The sequence below is a fragment of the Hemicordylus capensis genome, chromosome 1, assembly GCF_027244095.1.
Source record: "Hemicordylus capensis ecotype Gifberg chromosome 1, rHemCap1.1.pri, whole genome shotgun sequence".
NCBI classification, from domain to species: Eukaryota; Metazoa; Chordata; class Lepidosauria; order Squamata; family Cordylidae; genus Hemicordylus; species Hemicordylus capensis.
The window spans coordinates 264,403,504-264,419,275 of NC_069657.1; the positions used below are offsets into that span (position 1 = coordinate 264,403,504).

The 15,772-nt window shown below is 42.6% G+C and overlaps 1 protein-coding gene across 11 annotated transcripts in view; it reads left to right on the forward strand.

Moving 5' to 3' along the window:
• Positions 1–15,772, forward strand: part of RANBP17 (RAN binding protein 17) — a 352,447-nt gene that overhangs the window by 233,911 nt on the left and 102,764 nt on the right. For 10 of the 11 annotated variants that reach the window (XR_008313461.1, XR_008313459.1, XR_008313464.1 and 7 more), the window contains 2 exons: positions 113–195; positions 14,375–14,589. Coding sequence is in view for 4 of the 11 variants with exons in the window: in XM_053284861.1 (XP_053140836.1) it covers positions 113–195; positions 14,375–14,589 (298 nt within the window). In the remaining 7 variants the exon portion in view is untranslated. The remainder of the gene's footprint in view (positions 1–112; positions 196–14,374; positions 14,590–15,772) is intronic. The other variant, XR_008313462.1, reaches the window with a different exon arrangement.

The following is a 15,772-nucleotide window of genomic DNA, read 5'->3' on the forward strand; positions in this document are numbered from 1 at the left end:
GAACTGAATGGCCATTGGTCCAGTCAAACAGGGGATGCTCAAAATGAGTAAACACAAATGTTTGTTTCATTGGACCATTTTACTGTTTTTCCACTTCTTTTCTCCCCTCCAGATCACAGCGTTTAAATTTTGATGTGTCCTCTCCAAATGGCATTCTGCTCTTCAGGGAGGCTAGTAAGATGATTTGTACTTATGGTACGTATCTCTTGAAGTTTTGTTTTATATATTTTCCTTTGCCTATTTAGAAAGAAAAGAAGGTCTCATTCTATTAAACAGAATTCAAGTTCGACTTCAAAGTTGTTGATACTGGCAGCACCTACTGTGAGAATGGATGGATTTGGGATATCTTTAGAAAAAAGGCCACTTTGGGCAGGTTCATACGTCATGTAGAGCCATGCTTTATTTTAGTTTGTGTATCTGAATCTCTGCAAGTCAACAAAATGTGGTTTATTTCGGGCAATCAAGCCACAGTATGAACCCAAGGTTTGAAGTTAGTTAATTAGGCCTAACCATAGTTAGGCCTAACCATGGTCTCACATGATGTCTGAACTCACAGTTGTGGTTTAATCTAGGTTTGTTTCAATAGCTCCATACTCATGTAGAAAGAGGCAAGCCTTGATTGTTAGTGGGGTGGGTGGGTTAAGGTGATTACTGTGGGGGACAAATACTAGATTGGTCCCAATGTTAGTCTTGAGGCACCTTGAACAACAGAGGGTCTTCTAGCATTTTAAAGACTAATAGAAGTATTTATTGGGCTGTGAACTTTCATGGGTTAGGGCCATGAAGGACCAATGGATTGATTCCCTTTCCTGCCACTTTTACACACCTCAGTCCCAATATGCACTGTCTCAGATGGTGTTCACTCTAATTTTTTTCATCTGTGCGCAGAATGAGTTTTGGTCGGGGCGGGCAGTGTCAAGGCAGTGGGTGTGCATGTGCATTCAGAATGGGGCCTTCCTGATTCATCTTGAACGAGTTCTAAAATTGAATGGACATTTTAAAAAAACTTGTGTACACGCACACATGCACATGACTTGGAAAGAACATTAGTCCCTGATTCAGCTGCTATTTACTGAATAAAAACCAAGCATGCAAGCTCCAGCCACATTCTTGAAGTAATGTCTCATTTTACCTTTGCAAACTGAGTAGTTATGGACATACTTCATTATTTAGCCAAGTTTTAAACTAACTGTATGGTTGCAGCCTGATCTTAAACATGGTTTCTTGGAAGTAAGTTGGATTGCATCCCAAGCTCCCTGTAAGAGAGCCAGCATGGTGTAGTGGTTAGAGTGCTGGGCTAGGACCAGGGAGACCTGAGTTCAAATCTCCATTCAGCCATGATACTTGCTGGGTGACTCTGGGCCAGTCACTTCTCTCTCAGCCTAACCTATTTCACAGAGTTGTTGTGACGAGAAATTTAAGTATGTAGTACACCGCTCTGGGCTCTTTGGAGGAAGAGTGGAATATAAATGTAAAATTTTTAAAAAGACTAAATTTAATTAAATTTTAAATTTAAATTTTAAATTTTAATTAATTTTTTAAAGTAATTTTTAAAAAGACTAAGGTTAATTGCTGATGGAAAGCTTCTAACATCAGTTTCTAATGTAGTTCTAAAAATGAAAAATTTTTAAAGGTTTTTGAGGCTTGATTTAGTCCTTAGTTGTAGATCTTTAAAGCTTTTAAATTATTTATTACAGCTAAATTTTAAAGAAAAAATTTTAAGGGCTGAAGTTTCAATGTTTTAGAAGTCATGTGTTAGTCTAAAGACTGGATATTTGGATTAAACTAAGCTTGGATTGTCAGATTTCTGATATAGCTATTAACTGAATTGCCCAGGTGACCTTAATCACGTTTTTAGTTATAAACCTTTTGGCAGTCCTGTGAGGAGAGCTAGTTTTTTGGTAGTGAGCATGAATTGTCCCCTTTGGAAGGGAAAAGGGTATGCCTTGGTTTGCATTTGAATGGGTGATTACATGTGAGCACTGTAAGATATTCCTCTTAGAAAATGGGGCCCTAGCATAGTGGAAGAACATCTGCAAGCTTGGATGCAGAAGGTCCCAGGTTGACTCCCTGATAACTCCATGTATGACTGGGAAAGACTCCCTGCCTGAAACTTTGGAGAGTCACTTCCAGTTAGTGTAGACAGTACTAGATGGACCAGTGGTCTAACTCAGTACAGTGGTCCCTCGACTTACGAAGATAATCCGATCCGAACGCACGTTCGTAGGTCGGAATTTTCGTAAGTCGAAAAGTGCATCCACGGAGGTCCGGAACACTCGTAAGTCGAGGAAACCGCATCTAAAAATTCGTAGGTCGAGAAAGCCGCATCTAAACCGGCAACGACTTCCGGTATTTTTTGTCGTTCGTATGTCGAAACATTCGGATGTCGAGTGCTTCGTAAGTCGAGGAACCACTGTATAAGAAATCTTCCTACATTCTTATGGTGAATACCATCAGCCAGTGACAACTGAGTCATCTAGGTTGACTGAAAAACCTTTGATCTGAGTCGTGATCCGTTGAATCCATTAGAATGGGTTCTACACCTGCACAGAAGCCTCTCGGTGTCAAGTTCTACAGCTCCTTTTCGGCACCTGCACCCCGCCCCACGTGACCATGTGGCTATTTAAGGCGGGAGGAATCTCAGGCACCTTAGTTCCTTTGCAGCTGCCGTAGAGATTGGTTCACTCAGTTTCTGTGCTCCTCATTCTGGTTCCTTGTTCTTCAGAAAGTTCTACTATTCGTTTTTTGTATTCTCTTTCTTCTGACCTTGGACTGTCTTCTGAAAGAAGCTTCTGCCTTGTGATTCTGTTTGCCACTTGATCGGACTGCTATCTGGCTATATGACCCTGGACTACTTAACATTTCCATTTACTCTGTAATGAATTTGTTTGATGATTGGTTGGACTGCTACTTGGCTTTGACCTCGGACTGCCAAACGACCAAGTTTTTTGTAACAGACTGCCTTGTGGGCTATTGAAGGGGATATGGATACCCCGAAAGGGGGGGGAAACTTAAATGCTGTGAAAAATGAAAAGCAAAATTGCCCTCACAATATGCTCATCATTTATGTTTGCTCTGTCTGGGTGAGGCTCATGTCACGTCATCCTGTAAAATTTGCCAATTGTTTTCAAAACAAACCTGGAGGAATTGAGAACTCCGTTTGAGAGCCACAATTTACGATGATGTTTTGGCGGTGCCATAGTCCTCATCGAAGAAATCACCTCAAGCGCATGGCTCGGGGGCCCTGGGTTCTGCCCAGTCTAAAACGCCGGTGTCCTCCGTGAAGACCCACAAGTTCACGAAAAGGCTGGTTGAAAAAATGGCAACTGCTGGAGAGCCCGCCAAGAAAACACAGAAGCTATCGACATCGAGCTCATCTCCATTGCCAAAGTACGCTCAAGATGTGGTCTTCGTATTGATATTGAAGCCCTCGACATCAACCACTCCACCAGCATCGACAGCAACTCAACGGACTGGGCTCTCGACACCGAAGGCTCTGCCACGCTCGACACCGAAGAAAACCTTGGCATCGAGTCCTCCATCATACGTCGCATTGACATCAATGTCAATGGAAGCTCCGGCATTGAGCCAACCTCCTCACATTGCTATGATCCTGATGTTGAAGGTTGCAGCAGTGCCGGCTACACCGATATCGATGCTCTCGGTGCCAATGTTGTGGGATTTGCAACCAGTGCCGACTCCAGTTCGGTCCCCCTTGATGTTGGTGGAGGGGCCACAGCCTTCAACCTTGAACACCCCAGCGAATATTGCTACTGCCACACCTCAATTTCGAGCACCCCTGACATTCGCAATAGAAGAGGCGGATCTTTCTGACACAGAAGCAAAACCTTTGGACCTGGGAGCGGCACAGTCACTGCTTACGCTGTTAGACACGGCAGCTAACACTCCCTCTACATTCCAAGGTTTTCCACATTTGGAGGAGGATGCTCCACCTGTCAACCCTCAACAATTACCACTAATCAACTTACCACCACCGTGGCACACGTGTGGGCTTAGTCACACAGTATCCCCATCAAAAGAGACTGCATTACTGGGTACAGCTTCGCCGGATATGGCTTATGACTACGCTGAGGATCGAGCTTGGTGTCAGACCACGTCGACAAGTGCTGTGCCTCAAGTCCCCTCCGCACTGCCACTCCATTCTCTCTCTATGGGGATGCCCCTCCTGCTCCAAAGAAGGTGTTCTCCAACGCCTCGACTCAAACTTTGCTTTCTATGTCTACAAGATCTACGCAGACTGCACCAAAACAGGACTCTGCAGCAGCGTTCCAAACAGAGGACCCGCCTGACTGCTCCCCTGGCAGAGGTCCATTGCAGCACTCTCCTTCTGAGATTGCATCTGATGACAGCCACCATGGCTTTTCCGACTTTGAATCAGACACTGAAACTATAGAAGTTGACCCATTGCCGGACGTGGCCACATCTGCCCACATCTCACCGACGGAGGAATTGAAGGCTAATCACTCTCATGTGAAACAGATGGCTTCCTCCTTGGGACTGGATATATCTTCTCAAGTCAAAACCATCGATGACCCAGTCTACAATTTCATGACCTGGTCTCAGTCAGCACAACTGGTGGCATTACCCCTGCTACCCATCATCTTGACTGCTGCTCAGTGCGCTTGGCAAGTTCCGCACATGTCCACACCAACGTCAAAAAGATTGGAAGGCCTTTACAGGGTGCAGGAACAGGATAATACTTACTTGTTGAAACACCCTGTCCCAAACTCTCTAGTCATTGATTGTGCTACCACTTCAAGATTAGGGAGGCGTCACACCACCCTTGTGGATAAAGAGGGCAGGGAATTGGATGTTAGGGGGGGGAAACTATGCTCTACCTCTTCTCTCTCTGTCAAAGTGGCTGATTACTCTTTCTGCATGGCTAAATACAGCTACTGCATCTTGAAGAATTTATAGAAGGACCTTGATACATTGTCTCCGGTTCGGTTCTGAAAGACTTTGCAAAAAGCAACAATTGAGCACTGCAAAACACTTCGTGGAGTCAGAATCTCGGTCTATTACCACAGCTATTACCCTACGTCGTCATGCTTGGCTACGATCCGCAGCCCTTCAACAGGACATGAAGGACAAGATAGAAGGCCTACCATTCGATGGTAAGGGCCTTTTCTCAGAAGAGATGGATGCGAAAATGGAAAAGATGAAAAAGTCAAAATTCACGGCCAAAACTTTTACTTCTTCATCAACTTCAACATCCTGTCCTTTAAAGCAGCAGGCCTACTACCGTCCCCATACCTCCTACAGACCGCAAGACCAACAGGACTACTGTAAAAGTTACCAACCCTTCAATAAGCGAGCTGCACAACAGAAGGGAAAATATGCCTCTACGCAGCGCAATAAGCAGGTGGAAGGCAACAAGCAGCGACTTTGAGGTACATTGCACCCTCCATCTCTATTGCACCATCAACTTTGTTCTCCCTCCCAGGACATCAGGGAGGTCGAGGTCCCAGCCTACACCATCAACCAGCCGGCCCCACTAGTCAAGTACCATCAGATTGGCAAATCATGCACAAGCATGGCGCCACATAACATCGGACCAGTGGATCTTGAAGACTGTCACTTCAGGCTACATGATAGATTTCAAGACTTGCCCACTCTTTAGGGGCCTTCACTTTATGAGAACGACACCTGCCTTACTGCAAGACGTTCAGGAACGCCTGCACAAAAAAAGCAATAATCCCGGTATGATGGGCATGACGGGAGGTATTTTACTCCTGTTATTTCCAAATCCCGAAAAAAGATGGCGGAATGTGACCTATCATGGACCTGAAGCATCTCAAGAAGTACGTCCAGGTGAAGAGGTATCAAATGACGATGTTACAAGACATCTTACCACTTCTACATTGGGAGCGGTGGCTTGTGACGTTAGATTTAAAGGATGCCTATTTTCATATAGGGATTCATCCATCCTACCAAAAGTACCTGAGGTTCACATTAGGAACCTCAATATATCAATATTAGGTCCTTCCGTTTGGCCTCTGCACTGCCCCGCCTGTATTTACCAAATGCATGGCAGTGGTAGTGGCTCACTTAAGGACAAAGGGCCTGAAACTGTATCCCTACCTGGATGACTGACTGCTGACATCAAAAGACAAAAAAGAGTTACTTTTGCAGATTCAGTACATGTTGAACTTTCTCCAGGACCTAGGGATACAGGGGATTTTTCAACAGGAAAAAGTCTCGCCTGACCCCAGTTTCCACCATATCTTACATTGGAGCAATATTGGATGTCAATGTGGGAAGAGCTTTCTTACCAGAGGAACGCTACCAGACCATCGTGCTAATGGTTCAGCAGTTTCAAGCCAATCCTTTACAGACAGCATGGCAAATGCAGCACTTGCTGGGCCTGATGGTCTCCTGCAAATCAGCCATGCGCTACACCTGGTTGAAAATGCAGAAACTTCAGCTGTGGTTCCTGTCTTCATTTTGCCTAAATAGAGACAGCCCTACGAAATGACTACTTGTGCCTCTACCAGTCCTACGGTCCTTGTCCTGGTGGATACGACAGCTCAACCTTCTCAGGGGAATACCCTTTCAGGCACAGGCTCCATCAGTGTAGGTCACGACGGATGCTTGACTCCAAGGTTGGGGTGGACATTGCATTGCCACAGTGACACAAGGTCTCTGGACCCACGCCCAACGTCATTTTCATATAAACTTCCTGGAGCTGTTGGCAGTTTACCAAGCCATGAAAGCCTTCCTCCCAATGCTGAGAGGGAGGGTAGAACTACTACACTTGGACAACACTACCGCCATCGCCTACCTCAACAGATAGGGCAGGACATCTCCAGGGCTCTATGTGCCCTGAGCATTCAGATCTGGCATTGGTGTATCATGAACAGCATTGCCCTGGTGGTCATCCACATCAAGGGCACGGACAACGTACTGGCGGATGGCCTCAGCTGCTCATTTTCAACAGAAATCCAACACGAGTGGGAACTGAACAACACTTACCTGCACAGGATCTTTGATCTCTGGGGTAGCCTAGAGAGAGACTTATTTGCTACAGCACAGAACACAAAATGTGAGCTGTTCTCCTCAAGAGCAGGCCACGATCCTCTGTCATTGGGGGATGCCTTACAGATGGACTGGTAGAGTCATTGGACTTACATGTTTCCCCCGTTACCTCTTGTGAGCAGAGTTGTGGCACGAATCCTGGCAGGCAATGTGAAGTGCATCCTGATCACAACCTTGGTGGCCCCGCCAAGCATGGTTTCCACATTTACTCAAACTAGCTTCGAACACCTTTCAGAGGCTTCCGAACCATCCAGATCTCCTGACTCAGGAAAATGGGCGTTTTCTACATTCGAAAGTACTAACCCTACAACTGTGGAAGATCGACTGCTAAAGCGGATCATGCTGAATCAATGTAAACCATCTACAAGAAGGAAATATGCCAGCAAGTGGAAGAGATTTGCTTTCTACGTTTCTCGGCATGCTTTCCACCCTAAGGAGACCTCCATCTGTGAGATCCTACTTTATCTGACATCTCTGAAAATGGCAAAGCTCTCGAATGTGTCAATCAGAGTCCACCTAGTGGCACTATCATCTAGACATCTAGGGTGGGATGGCAGGACAATGTTTTCCCATCTCTCATGCAAGAGTTTCTTGAAAGGCCTCACTAACCTGTATCCTCCTATCCGTAGGCTGCTTGAGCAGTGGAGCATCTCGCTGGTCCTCTCCGCCCTGCCTGAGCCACCCTTCGAACCCATGCTTTCCGCTACGTTTAAGCTGGCATTCTTGAAAACTGCCTTCTTGGTGGCTGTTACCACTGCTCACAGGGTGAGTGAACTTATGGCTCTCCGAATGGATGTCCCTTATGCCCATTTCTACCCGAACAAGGTTCTCCTGTGGCCGGACATCACTTTTTTTACCAAAAATCGTGACTGATTTCTACATCAGTCAGGACATTGTGCTGCGCACCTTCTTTAAGTCACCAACCACACCTTTAGAAAAGGCTCTACATTCCTTGGATGTTTGCAGAGTGCTTCTCTATTACCTTTCTAAGACTAAGTCTTTCTGATCATCAAGGAGGCTATTCATGTCCTATAAGGCCATGACCAAAGGACAGGCATTATCTAAACAAAGACTGTCACACTGACTTGTGGAAGCCATCAGTCTGACTTAATCTCTACAGGAATTTCAGCCACCAAAGACCACCAAGGCGCATTTCACAAGAGCTTATGGTGCTTCAGCAGCTCATCTGTCCGGCATATCTTTTCAAGACATTTGTAAGGCCGCTACTTGGTCTTCTGAGCAACCATTTGTAAAGCACTACGCTACTGACTTGCGTTCTGCGATGGGGGCGAATTTTGGGAGAGGTGTCTTTAAAAGGGTGTTGCAATAACTCTACTGCTCCCTCCTCCTTTAGGAGCTAACTAAACACCCATTCTAATGGATTAAATGGATCACAACCCAGATAAACAGGTTGCTCATCTGTAACTGATGATCTGGTAGTGATCCATTGATATCCATTAGACCCTCCCAAACCTCCCATCCGCAGTAGTACTTACCTTGCTATAGTAGAATTTACCTGCTTATTTGACTGCTTCGGCAGTCTCCAAGAAACTGAGGTGCCTGCACTTCATCCCACCTTAAATAGCCATGTGGTCACGTGGGGGGGCGGGGGCTGCACAGCTGCGCAAAAGGAGCTGTAGAACTCGACACCAAGACGCTTCCACGCAGGTGCAGAACCCATTCTAATGGATATCAACGGATCATTACCAGATCATCATGAGCATAGAGTGACATTCTTCTAGACTTTGGTGTTTCTGTGGTGAAAACCTTCTATATTTTGCACTGAATATTAGAGGGGAAAACCAGTTCAGTTTCATAGTGTACGTGCCAATGAGGATTGTGATTATGTGCAACTCTTATATTCTATCCCTGATTCAGAGCCCAGATTATCTGGGAGTTAGGCAAAAGGGGGTGGGTGTGTGTGTGCGCACATCCATCTACCCATCTGTGTGCCTTTTACCTTGTTGCATCAGTTTTTGCTTTGTTACCTTTTCTCCATATTTGAGGTGAAGTTTTCAGATTTGTACTTTTCATTTTGTATATACTATACATTTTTTACAAACAAATAATTAACACATGGAGATGTATACCTTCCAAAATGTGCTATCTTCTCTGAGGAACTGGGAGTAATCCTTCAGATCTCCAGGATTATTAATTACATCCTCTTCCCTGGAAGCCCTATCTTTGTGCAAACGGCCCTACTGCCTATGAAAAGAAGAGAGATTCACAGAATAACAGGATTTCCTTTTTTCGCTCATATTAACCACACAGAACTTTATTTATGTTGCATTGGCATGCTGTGGTAAATTTCTGTATGTGTAAATAACCAAATACATTTTATTTTCTGACAACAAAGGCTCTGTTCCCAGATGTAATCTGTCCCTTAAATTGCGTCCACCTGGCATTTCCAGCAGCCTCATAACTCCCTTTTAATAAATCTGATTTGGTGTAATTTTTCATGCTTTTCTGCTCCCATTACCATTTCTGTAGCAGCTGGTGGTTCCATTGTTGCTTTTACAACCTCTCTTCTTTCTTAAACATGGGAAAGGGGAAAATTCATTCTGATATAATCATGACATCATTTGAAGAATATCAGAATTTCAGAATAGTAAGTCAAAGGCAAGGTGCGTGTGTGTGTGTGTGTGAGTGAAAAATCAATGGCAGCTCTAATGCTGAATCCAAAAGGAGGGTATTTCTTCCCAGTGTTTTCATCAGTGTTGAATGGCACTGCATTTCCCTACTGGCTTTTTTTTTTTTTTTAATCTTTTCAAAGGGTACAAAAGTTGGCCTGTTCAGGAAGCATTATTTTGAATTGACTTTATTGTCCTTAATGATGTCATTACATGCCTTGAATTAGGGAATCACAGTAAGCACCGGTTTGGCGCCATGGGGAGGGGAGCAGGAGCTTTAAGAAAGAAGAGAGCTGGTCTTTACCTGCTCACTGCTGCCCCATGCAGCTTCTTGCTGGGGCAGTGCTCGGCCCAAGTACCACCATGTGGTGCCAGCATGTGTATGTGTACTGGCACTGTGTGGGGGTACTTGGGCCAAGCACCATCCTAGCAGTGAGTTGCATGGGGCAGCAGAGAGTAGGTAAGGACCTGCTCTCCTCTTGCTTAAAGCTCCCACTCCCCTCCACACAGTGCCAAACTGGTGCTCAAACCACGGTTTATGCACACCCCTACCTTTAATTAGCTTTATTGCCCTCAGTGACATCATTGCAGCCCTCCTTGGTGTACCTGACCAATTTGACTAGTCTAGGCAGCATTGCTTTGACTCTACATGTGTATTGTTTGCTTTTACTGACTACTGTTTTGATTGATATTGAAAGTACTAATGGTAAAGCAGGACTGATTATGTGAGAAAATATTTGACATTTCTCTTAAGGGGAATGTTGCATATTTCATCTTGAAGAACAGGGATGGGCTTACAGTACTTCAAACTTATATTTTGACTTTGTTTATTTTTGTTAGAATCCTAGTGTGATGGGGGGTGTGTGTGGAAAAAAAGGTATACATATTCAGAATTTCTTAAGGCATAACTTGTGTCAAGTGATCCTAAGTACACACCCTTGCTTGAAAACAGGGAGTGTGGTGGGGAGGAACCCTTGCTTTTGAGTCCTTGTATTTTTAGTAACTCCTCTACCACACTGTAATGGAAGACTGACAGAAAAATAATATTTTCAATATGCTGTTTTTATTTATCTACATTCTGTCATGATATACTTTGATGTAAGTTTTTAATTTTGTTGCAACTTTCAGCTGTTCTAGCAGTTACTGTTCAGGGTCAGCATCAAGGTTACCCACAGTAGCACAGAACAATTTCCTGTTCTCATAGCCCAGGTAACATGTGGATGAGGACTACATTTTACCACATTTTCCAGTAGCCAGGGACATTATTTCTAATGAGCTTTAAATTGCTTCTAGAACATCTATCGTGTAAAGCTTAGTGTTGTAATCCATTCCGCCATAGCAACTTAATAAAATAGTGCACATCTCCCCTTTTTTAAGAAAAAAGGAAGTTAAATTGTTCTTCACTGTTTAATAAGTTTTAATAAATAATAAAATGCATTATTAATTTTAAATAAATTGCCTATTTTAATAATGGAATCGGTTTTGTGGACAGTTTTCGATACTGAGCTCTTGCAGTATTGGCATTTTGCAGGTATACAAGTTGATGGTAGATATAGCGGTCAATAGGCTATTGCATATTATAAGTATCACAAAACTTATCTTTATTTTTATAATTATTTCCACAAGGATATTTTAAACACACTGACCTGTTTTAGGCAATGGACTCGTCGTGTTACTTTGAGAGCATACATACCTAGTACTGGACTTGGTTCCACCTGTGATTGCATCAAACCAGCTATACAAAGAAAAGTAGCTCTGTTTGATGTAGCTTGCTTTTTTTTTAAAACATTTTCACTTTTAATTTCTTTTTTCTGATAAGTAGGCACTTCTGATGAGTCCACTGCCAAATCAGTTCTCTGCCCACAAACAGCTTATTAGAGGTGCCATCTTTTTTTCTTTTTCTTCTTGCAACAATCAGGCGAGTGTTAGGGTTCTGAGACAGGTACTGAAGACTCACTGTGAGATATTACAATTCTTTTGTTCCAGCTGCCCCATTATTAGGAAATCCAAATTGTATGTGCCATGCATGGAAAAATGTTAAAGAAGGAGAAATGGCTTCTGAGTTCATGGGCAGGTGCTCTTATGCAGCTAAGACCGTCTCTCCCCTCCCCCTGCTTTGTGCCGTTATCTTCTTCTACCCCCTAACCCTCTGTATTGTTTGAGCCAGGAGGCTCTCACTTTTATAGCTAATTCCAGAGTACAGCACAATAAGTCATTTCCCCCCATGGCATTACCTCTCTGTATCCTCACTAAATAACAGACACGTTTGGAAAGCCAAGAATGGCAGTTGTGCCAGAAATCTTTGACCTTAGTGAGCTTTAGTAGTATGGGGGCACTTTTTGCACCCAAACTTATAGGCCTTGATCACCCCTGCGATTCTCTGATGGTCAACTGATCATCCCACTCCCACCATCTTTCCCAGGTGCTTCCCCAGTTGGTTCTCCCCCCACCCTTTCCACTCAGATGCTCCATCTAAAGATTATACCCATGCTCCTTCTCCTGTTAAGTTTTGGGAGCAAATCTGGGAGCCACAGTTCTCTCTTGGGCTTACAGCCACTCCTTTCCATCCCCTCACTAATACCAGCCAGGGGGCAAAAAATGACAAATCAGGAAGCATAACTGGTCTGTGCTGAGCTTTACGATGTGGGACATTCAGCCCAGCCATACCACCTTCTTGTGAAGCAAGGTCATTTAGCCATACGTATAGTCTACAAATAGTGCTTCGCCTTTTTTCTTTTCTTTTTTGCAAAACATAGGAATCAGCCAGATGACCAGATCTCCTTCCTGTACCTCATAGCAAGCCAGGTGCCAGTAACTAGTAGGTGTTTGGATTTTTGCATTTCTGCGGTCAGCTTTTCCTCCTTGTAGAATTCCTGTTAGTAATGGGCAGATTTTGCCATCTCCACAATGTTTTCTTATGGTTTAGTGCTTTGCTTTTCCTCAGTATAACAAATAGCAACCATTTGTTTCTGTGGGAGGAAAGTAAAGCAGTTCATTCAGGGACACCATTCTGGTAAAAGATTAAAACCTGTATCTGGTGATCCATTTTCAGCCATTAAGAATCTAGCCTGCTCTTATCAGCATAATTCCACTCTGGGTTCTGTTTCTTGATGATGCTATAATGGGATAGAATGTTGAGAACTAGTTTACAGAAGGCCTACAGAAGACCTAGCATGTCATGTATCAACTATTAATGTTTTCTCCTCAAAGTATTATTTCTTAACATATGAAGTTGTTCAGTAAGATATTTGCTTCTTAACTTTTTTATTTATTTATTTTTTATTTATCATATTTTTATACCACCTAATATGTAAATCTCTAGGCGGTGTACAAAATTCAAAATATTTATTAAAAGGCACAAAATTAAAATACATGACAATAAAAACAGTAGAATAAAATAATTATTAAAACAAAGTTTAAAAACTATTAAAATTAATTTGAATTAAAAGCCTGAGAAAACAGGAGAATCTTGCTCATTTCAGCAGGGAGCTTATTCCAAAGCCTTGGAGCAGCCACAGAGAAAGCCTGATCCTGGGTTGCCACCAAATGAGCCGGTGGCAACCGTAACTGTTATCATTATGATAAGGGGACATAAAGGATCTGTTTCAGCAAATGTTAGTGGGCTTGATATCCTGTCTGGAGATGATCTCTTAGTCTAGTGATATTGCCAGGTCTTTACAACTGTGGGGAAATACTAGTTTCAAGTCAAAATAGCATTATAGACTTCATGTAATCGAATAAATTGAAAAATTAAAATTGAATAAATAAATAATAAATAAATGTGTTAGCATCCTTTGACATCAGGCAAGTTCTGAATTGGGAGTTGGCTCTTCAGCATATCCAATGGAGTAATATTTATCTGAAAGCCATAGTCACTGTGAATGCCAGCCTATGGTACTAGAGAGCCCACTGCTAATCTCACTGTTTTGGAGACTTAATTGGATCTAGAGTGGAGAGAACAAATCAGTTGACTTGAGCTAACAACCATTCATTCCTCAAAATACTTGACTCTTAAAACTAGCAATAAGATGTATACTACTTTCCCTATTTGCATTTTCTGGAGGACCATTGTCCCCCCCCCCCCAAAAAAAAAGGTGTGTGTGCTCTCGCTACATGATTTGTGTCATAGGTGGAACCCTTATAAAGGTCCATGAGTTATTTAGCAAATCCCAAAGTAACCATTGCTTCAGATTAGGCATGCCTGATGATTGCATTACTGTGGTGGGAAACACTGAGGCTATAAAAGAGTAATTCATGCTTCTAGCCTGGTACATAATGCTGACCTTGTTCTTTAAAAAGCCTTCTGTCTGTGTGTTCTATATAGTATGTATGTGTATAAATTTTGTTGAAGAGACTTGTTACTCATTATTTTCTAAAATAGGTATGCTCTGGAACTTGGTGTCAGGTCCACCATACAGAATCAAGTTCAGAGTTAGTGCTTCTGCCTTATAGTCTAATTATTCAGCATCTGTTAATATCTAGTAGTAAGATGCCTTTAAAATGTAAATAAAAATTATTCTAGAACATAAAATTTAATGTGCATCTAAATAATATAAAAGACAGTGAAATGAAAATGTTGACACAGTTACCAATATTTTCAATTACTCATGTCAATTTCTTTCTTTATCTCTTCTCCTCTCTCTCTCTCTCTCTCTCTCTCTCTCTCTCTCTCTCCCTCTCTCAAACAGGTAATCAGATCCTATCCCTTGGGACTCTGTCAAAAGATCAAGTTTATCCATTGAAACTCAAGGGTATTTCCATCTGTTATTCTGCACTCAAATCTGCCTTGTGTGGAAATTATGTCAGCTTTGGAGTCTTCAAGTTGTATGGGGACAACCACTTTGACAATGTACTTCAGGCCTTTGTCAAAATGCTGCTCTCAGTATCCCACAGTGATTTGCTAGTAAGCAATTATTCATCTTGGGAGTCTTTATGCAAAATATAAAATCACCACCACAGGCTTAAAACAGAGAGATAGGGATCTAGAACAACTCAAATGCAGTTCTTTTTAGTCTCGGTTACTTGCATTTATTTGTATTCTTACTGTCAAAAATATAACGATGATTTGTTTTTACGCAAATGATAATATTTACTGCAAAATATTTAAAACATCAGGATAAGAGAGTATTGGCCAGATTATGTTCTGCATTCATAATAACTTTCTTGAATTGTGGTAGGATTGCCCTGGCATTTCATAGAATCAACTTTAGCTCACCTGATCATTTTCCATACAGCTGATCTAATTTTGCTTAGCTGCCAGAGTGTATTTTTTGTAACAAGGCACTAAGCATACTGGTTAACCTTTCTTTAGGAAATCTGGGGCATGTTATCTATACTTTTTTCCTATGACACCCTACTTATATGAACTGAATTTAGCAGGAAAACATATTGTGCTTCTCTGCCATTGTTGATCCAACCTTGATGCTGGATCCAGTGATTTGCTCTTTCAGTCCAACATGCATAGAACTGAAACTCGTGTAATTTAATCAACCTTAGCTTGGTTTATAGAACATCCCACCTCACTGAGAAAAGACACACAGTTCTGAAAGAAATGAAAGAAAGCATGACAATCAGGCCAAAGTGAAAAAACGCAAATCCTCTAGCCTTTGAATACTTTCCTGGAGAAGCCATTTTTCAAGGGGCCAGTTGAGAGGCTGTTTTTAAGAGGGTCAGTTGAGGAGTAAATGGCCTACCACCTGCTCACCTGGAATGAAATCTTCACATGCTTTCAGAACTGTGGTGACCATGGCCTATGAGCAGATTGACTCAGCAGGAATTACTTTCACCTCTTGCCCATGCAGTTTTCAAACCAAATAGGGAAGCAGCATTGGGTGTGTACAGTTTCTTGCATGTTTTGGCCATGAGTTGCCTTACTGAATGGGTGAGCAGTAATGGCAAAGGCATTGGGTAGAAGCATACAGAGATGTGGAAGGAGGAACACAAAGGGAATGAAAAAGCCTTTTTGTCTCCCTCTATCCTGCCCTTCTTCCATGTCAACCATACCATTTCCTGCAGTGTGCCCATTGTTTTCATGCAGCCAAATATCCAGCTGCATTGTTTTTAGCTGAGGAAATAGAAATGCAGTA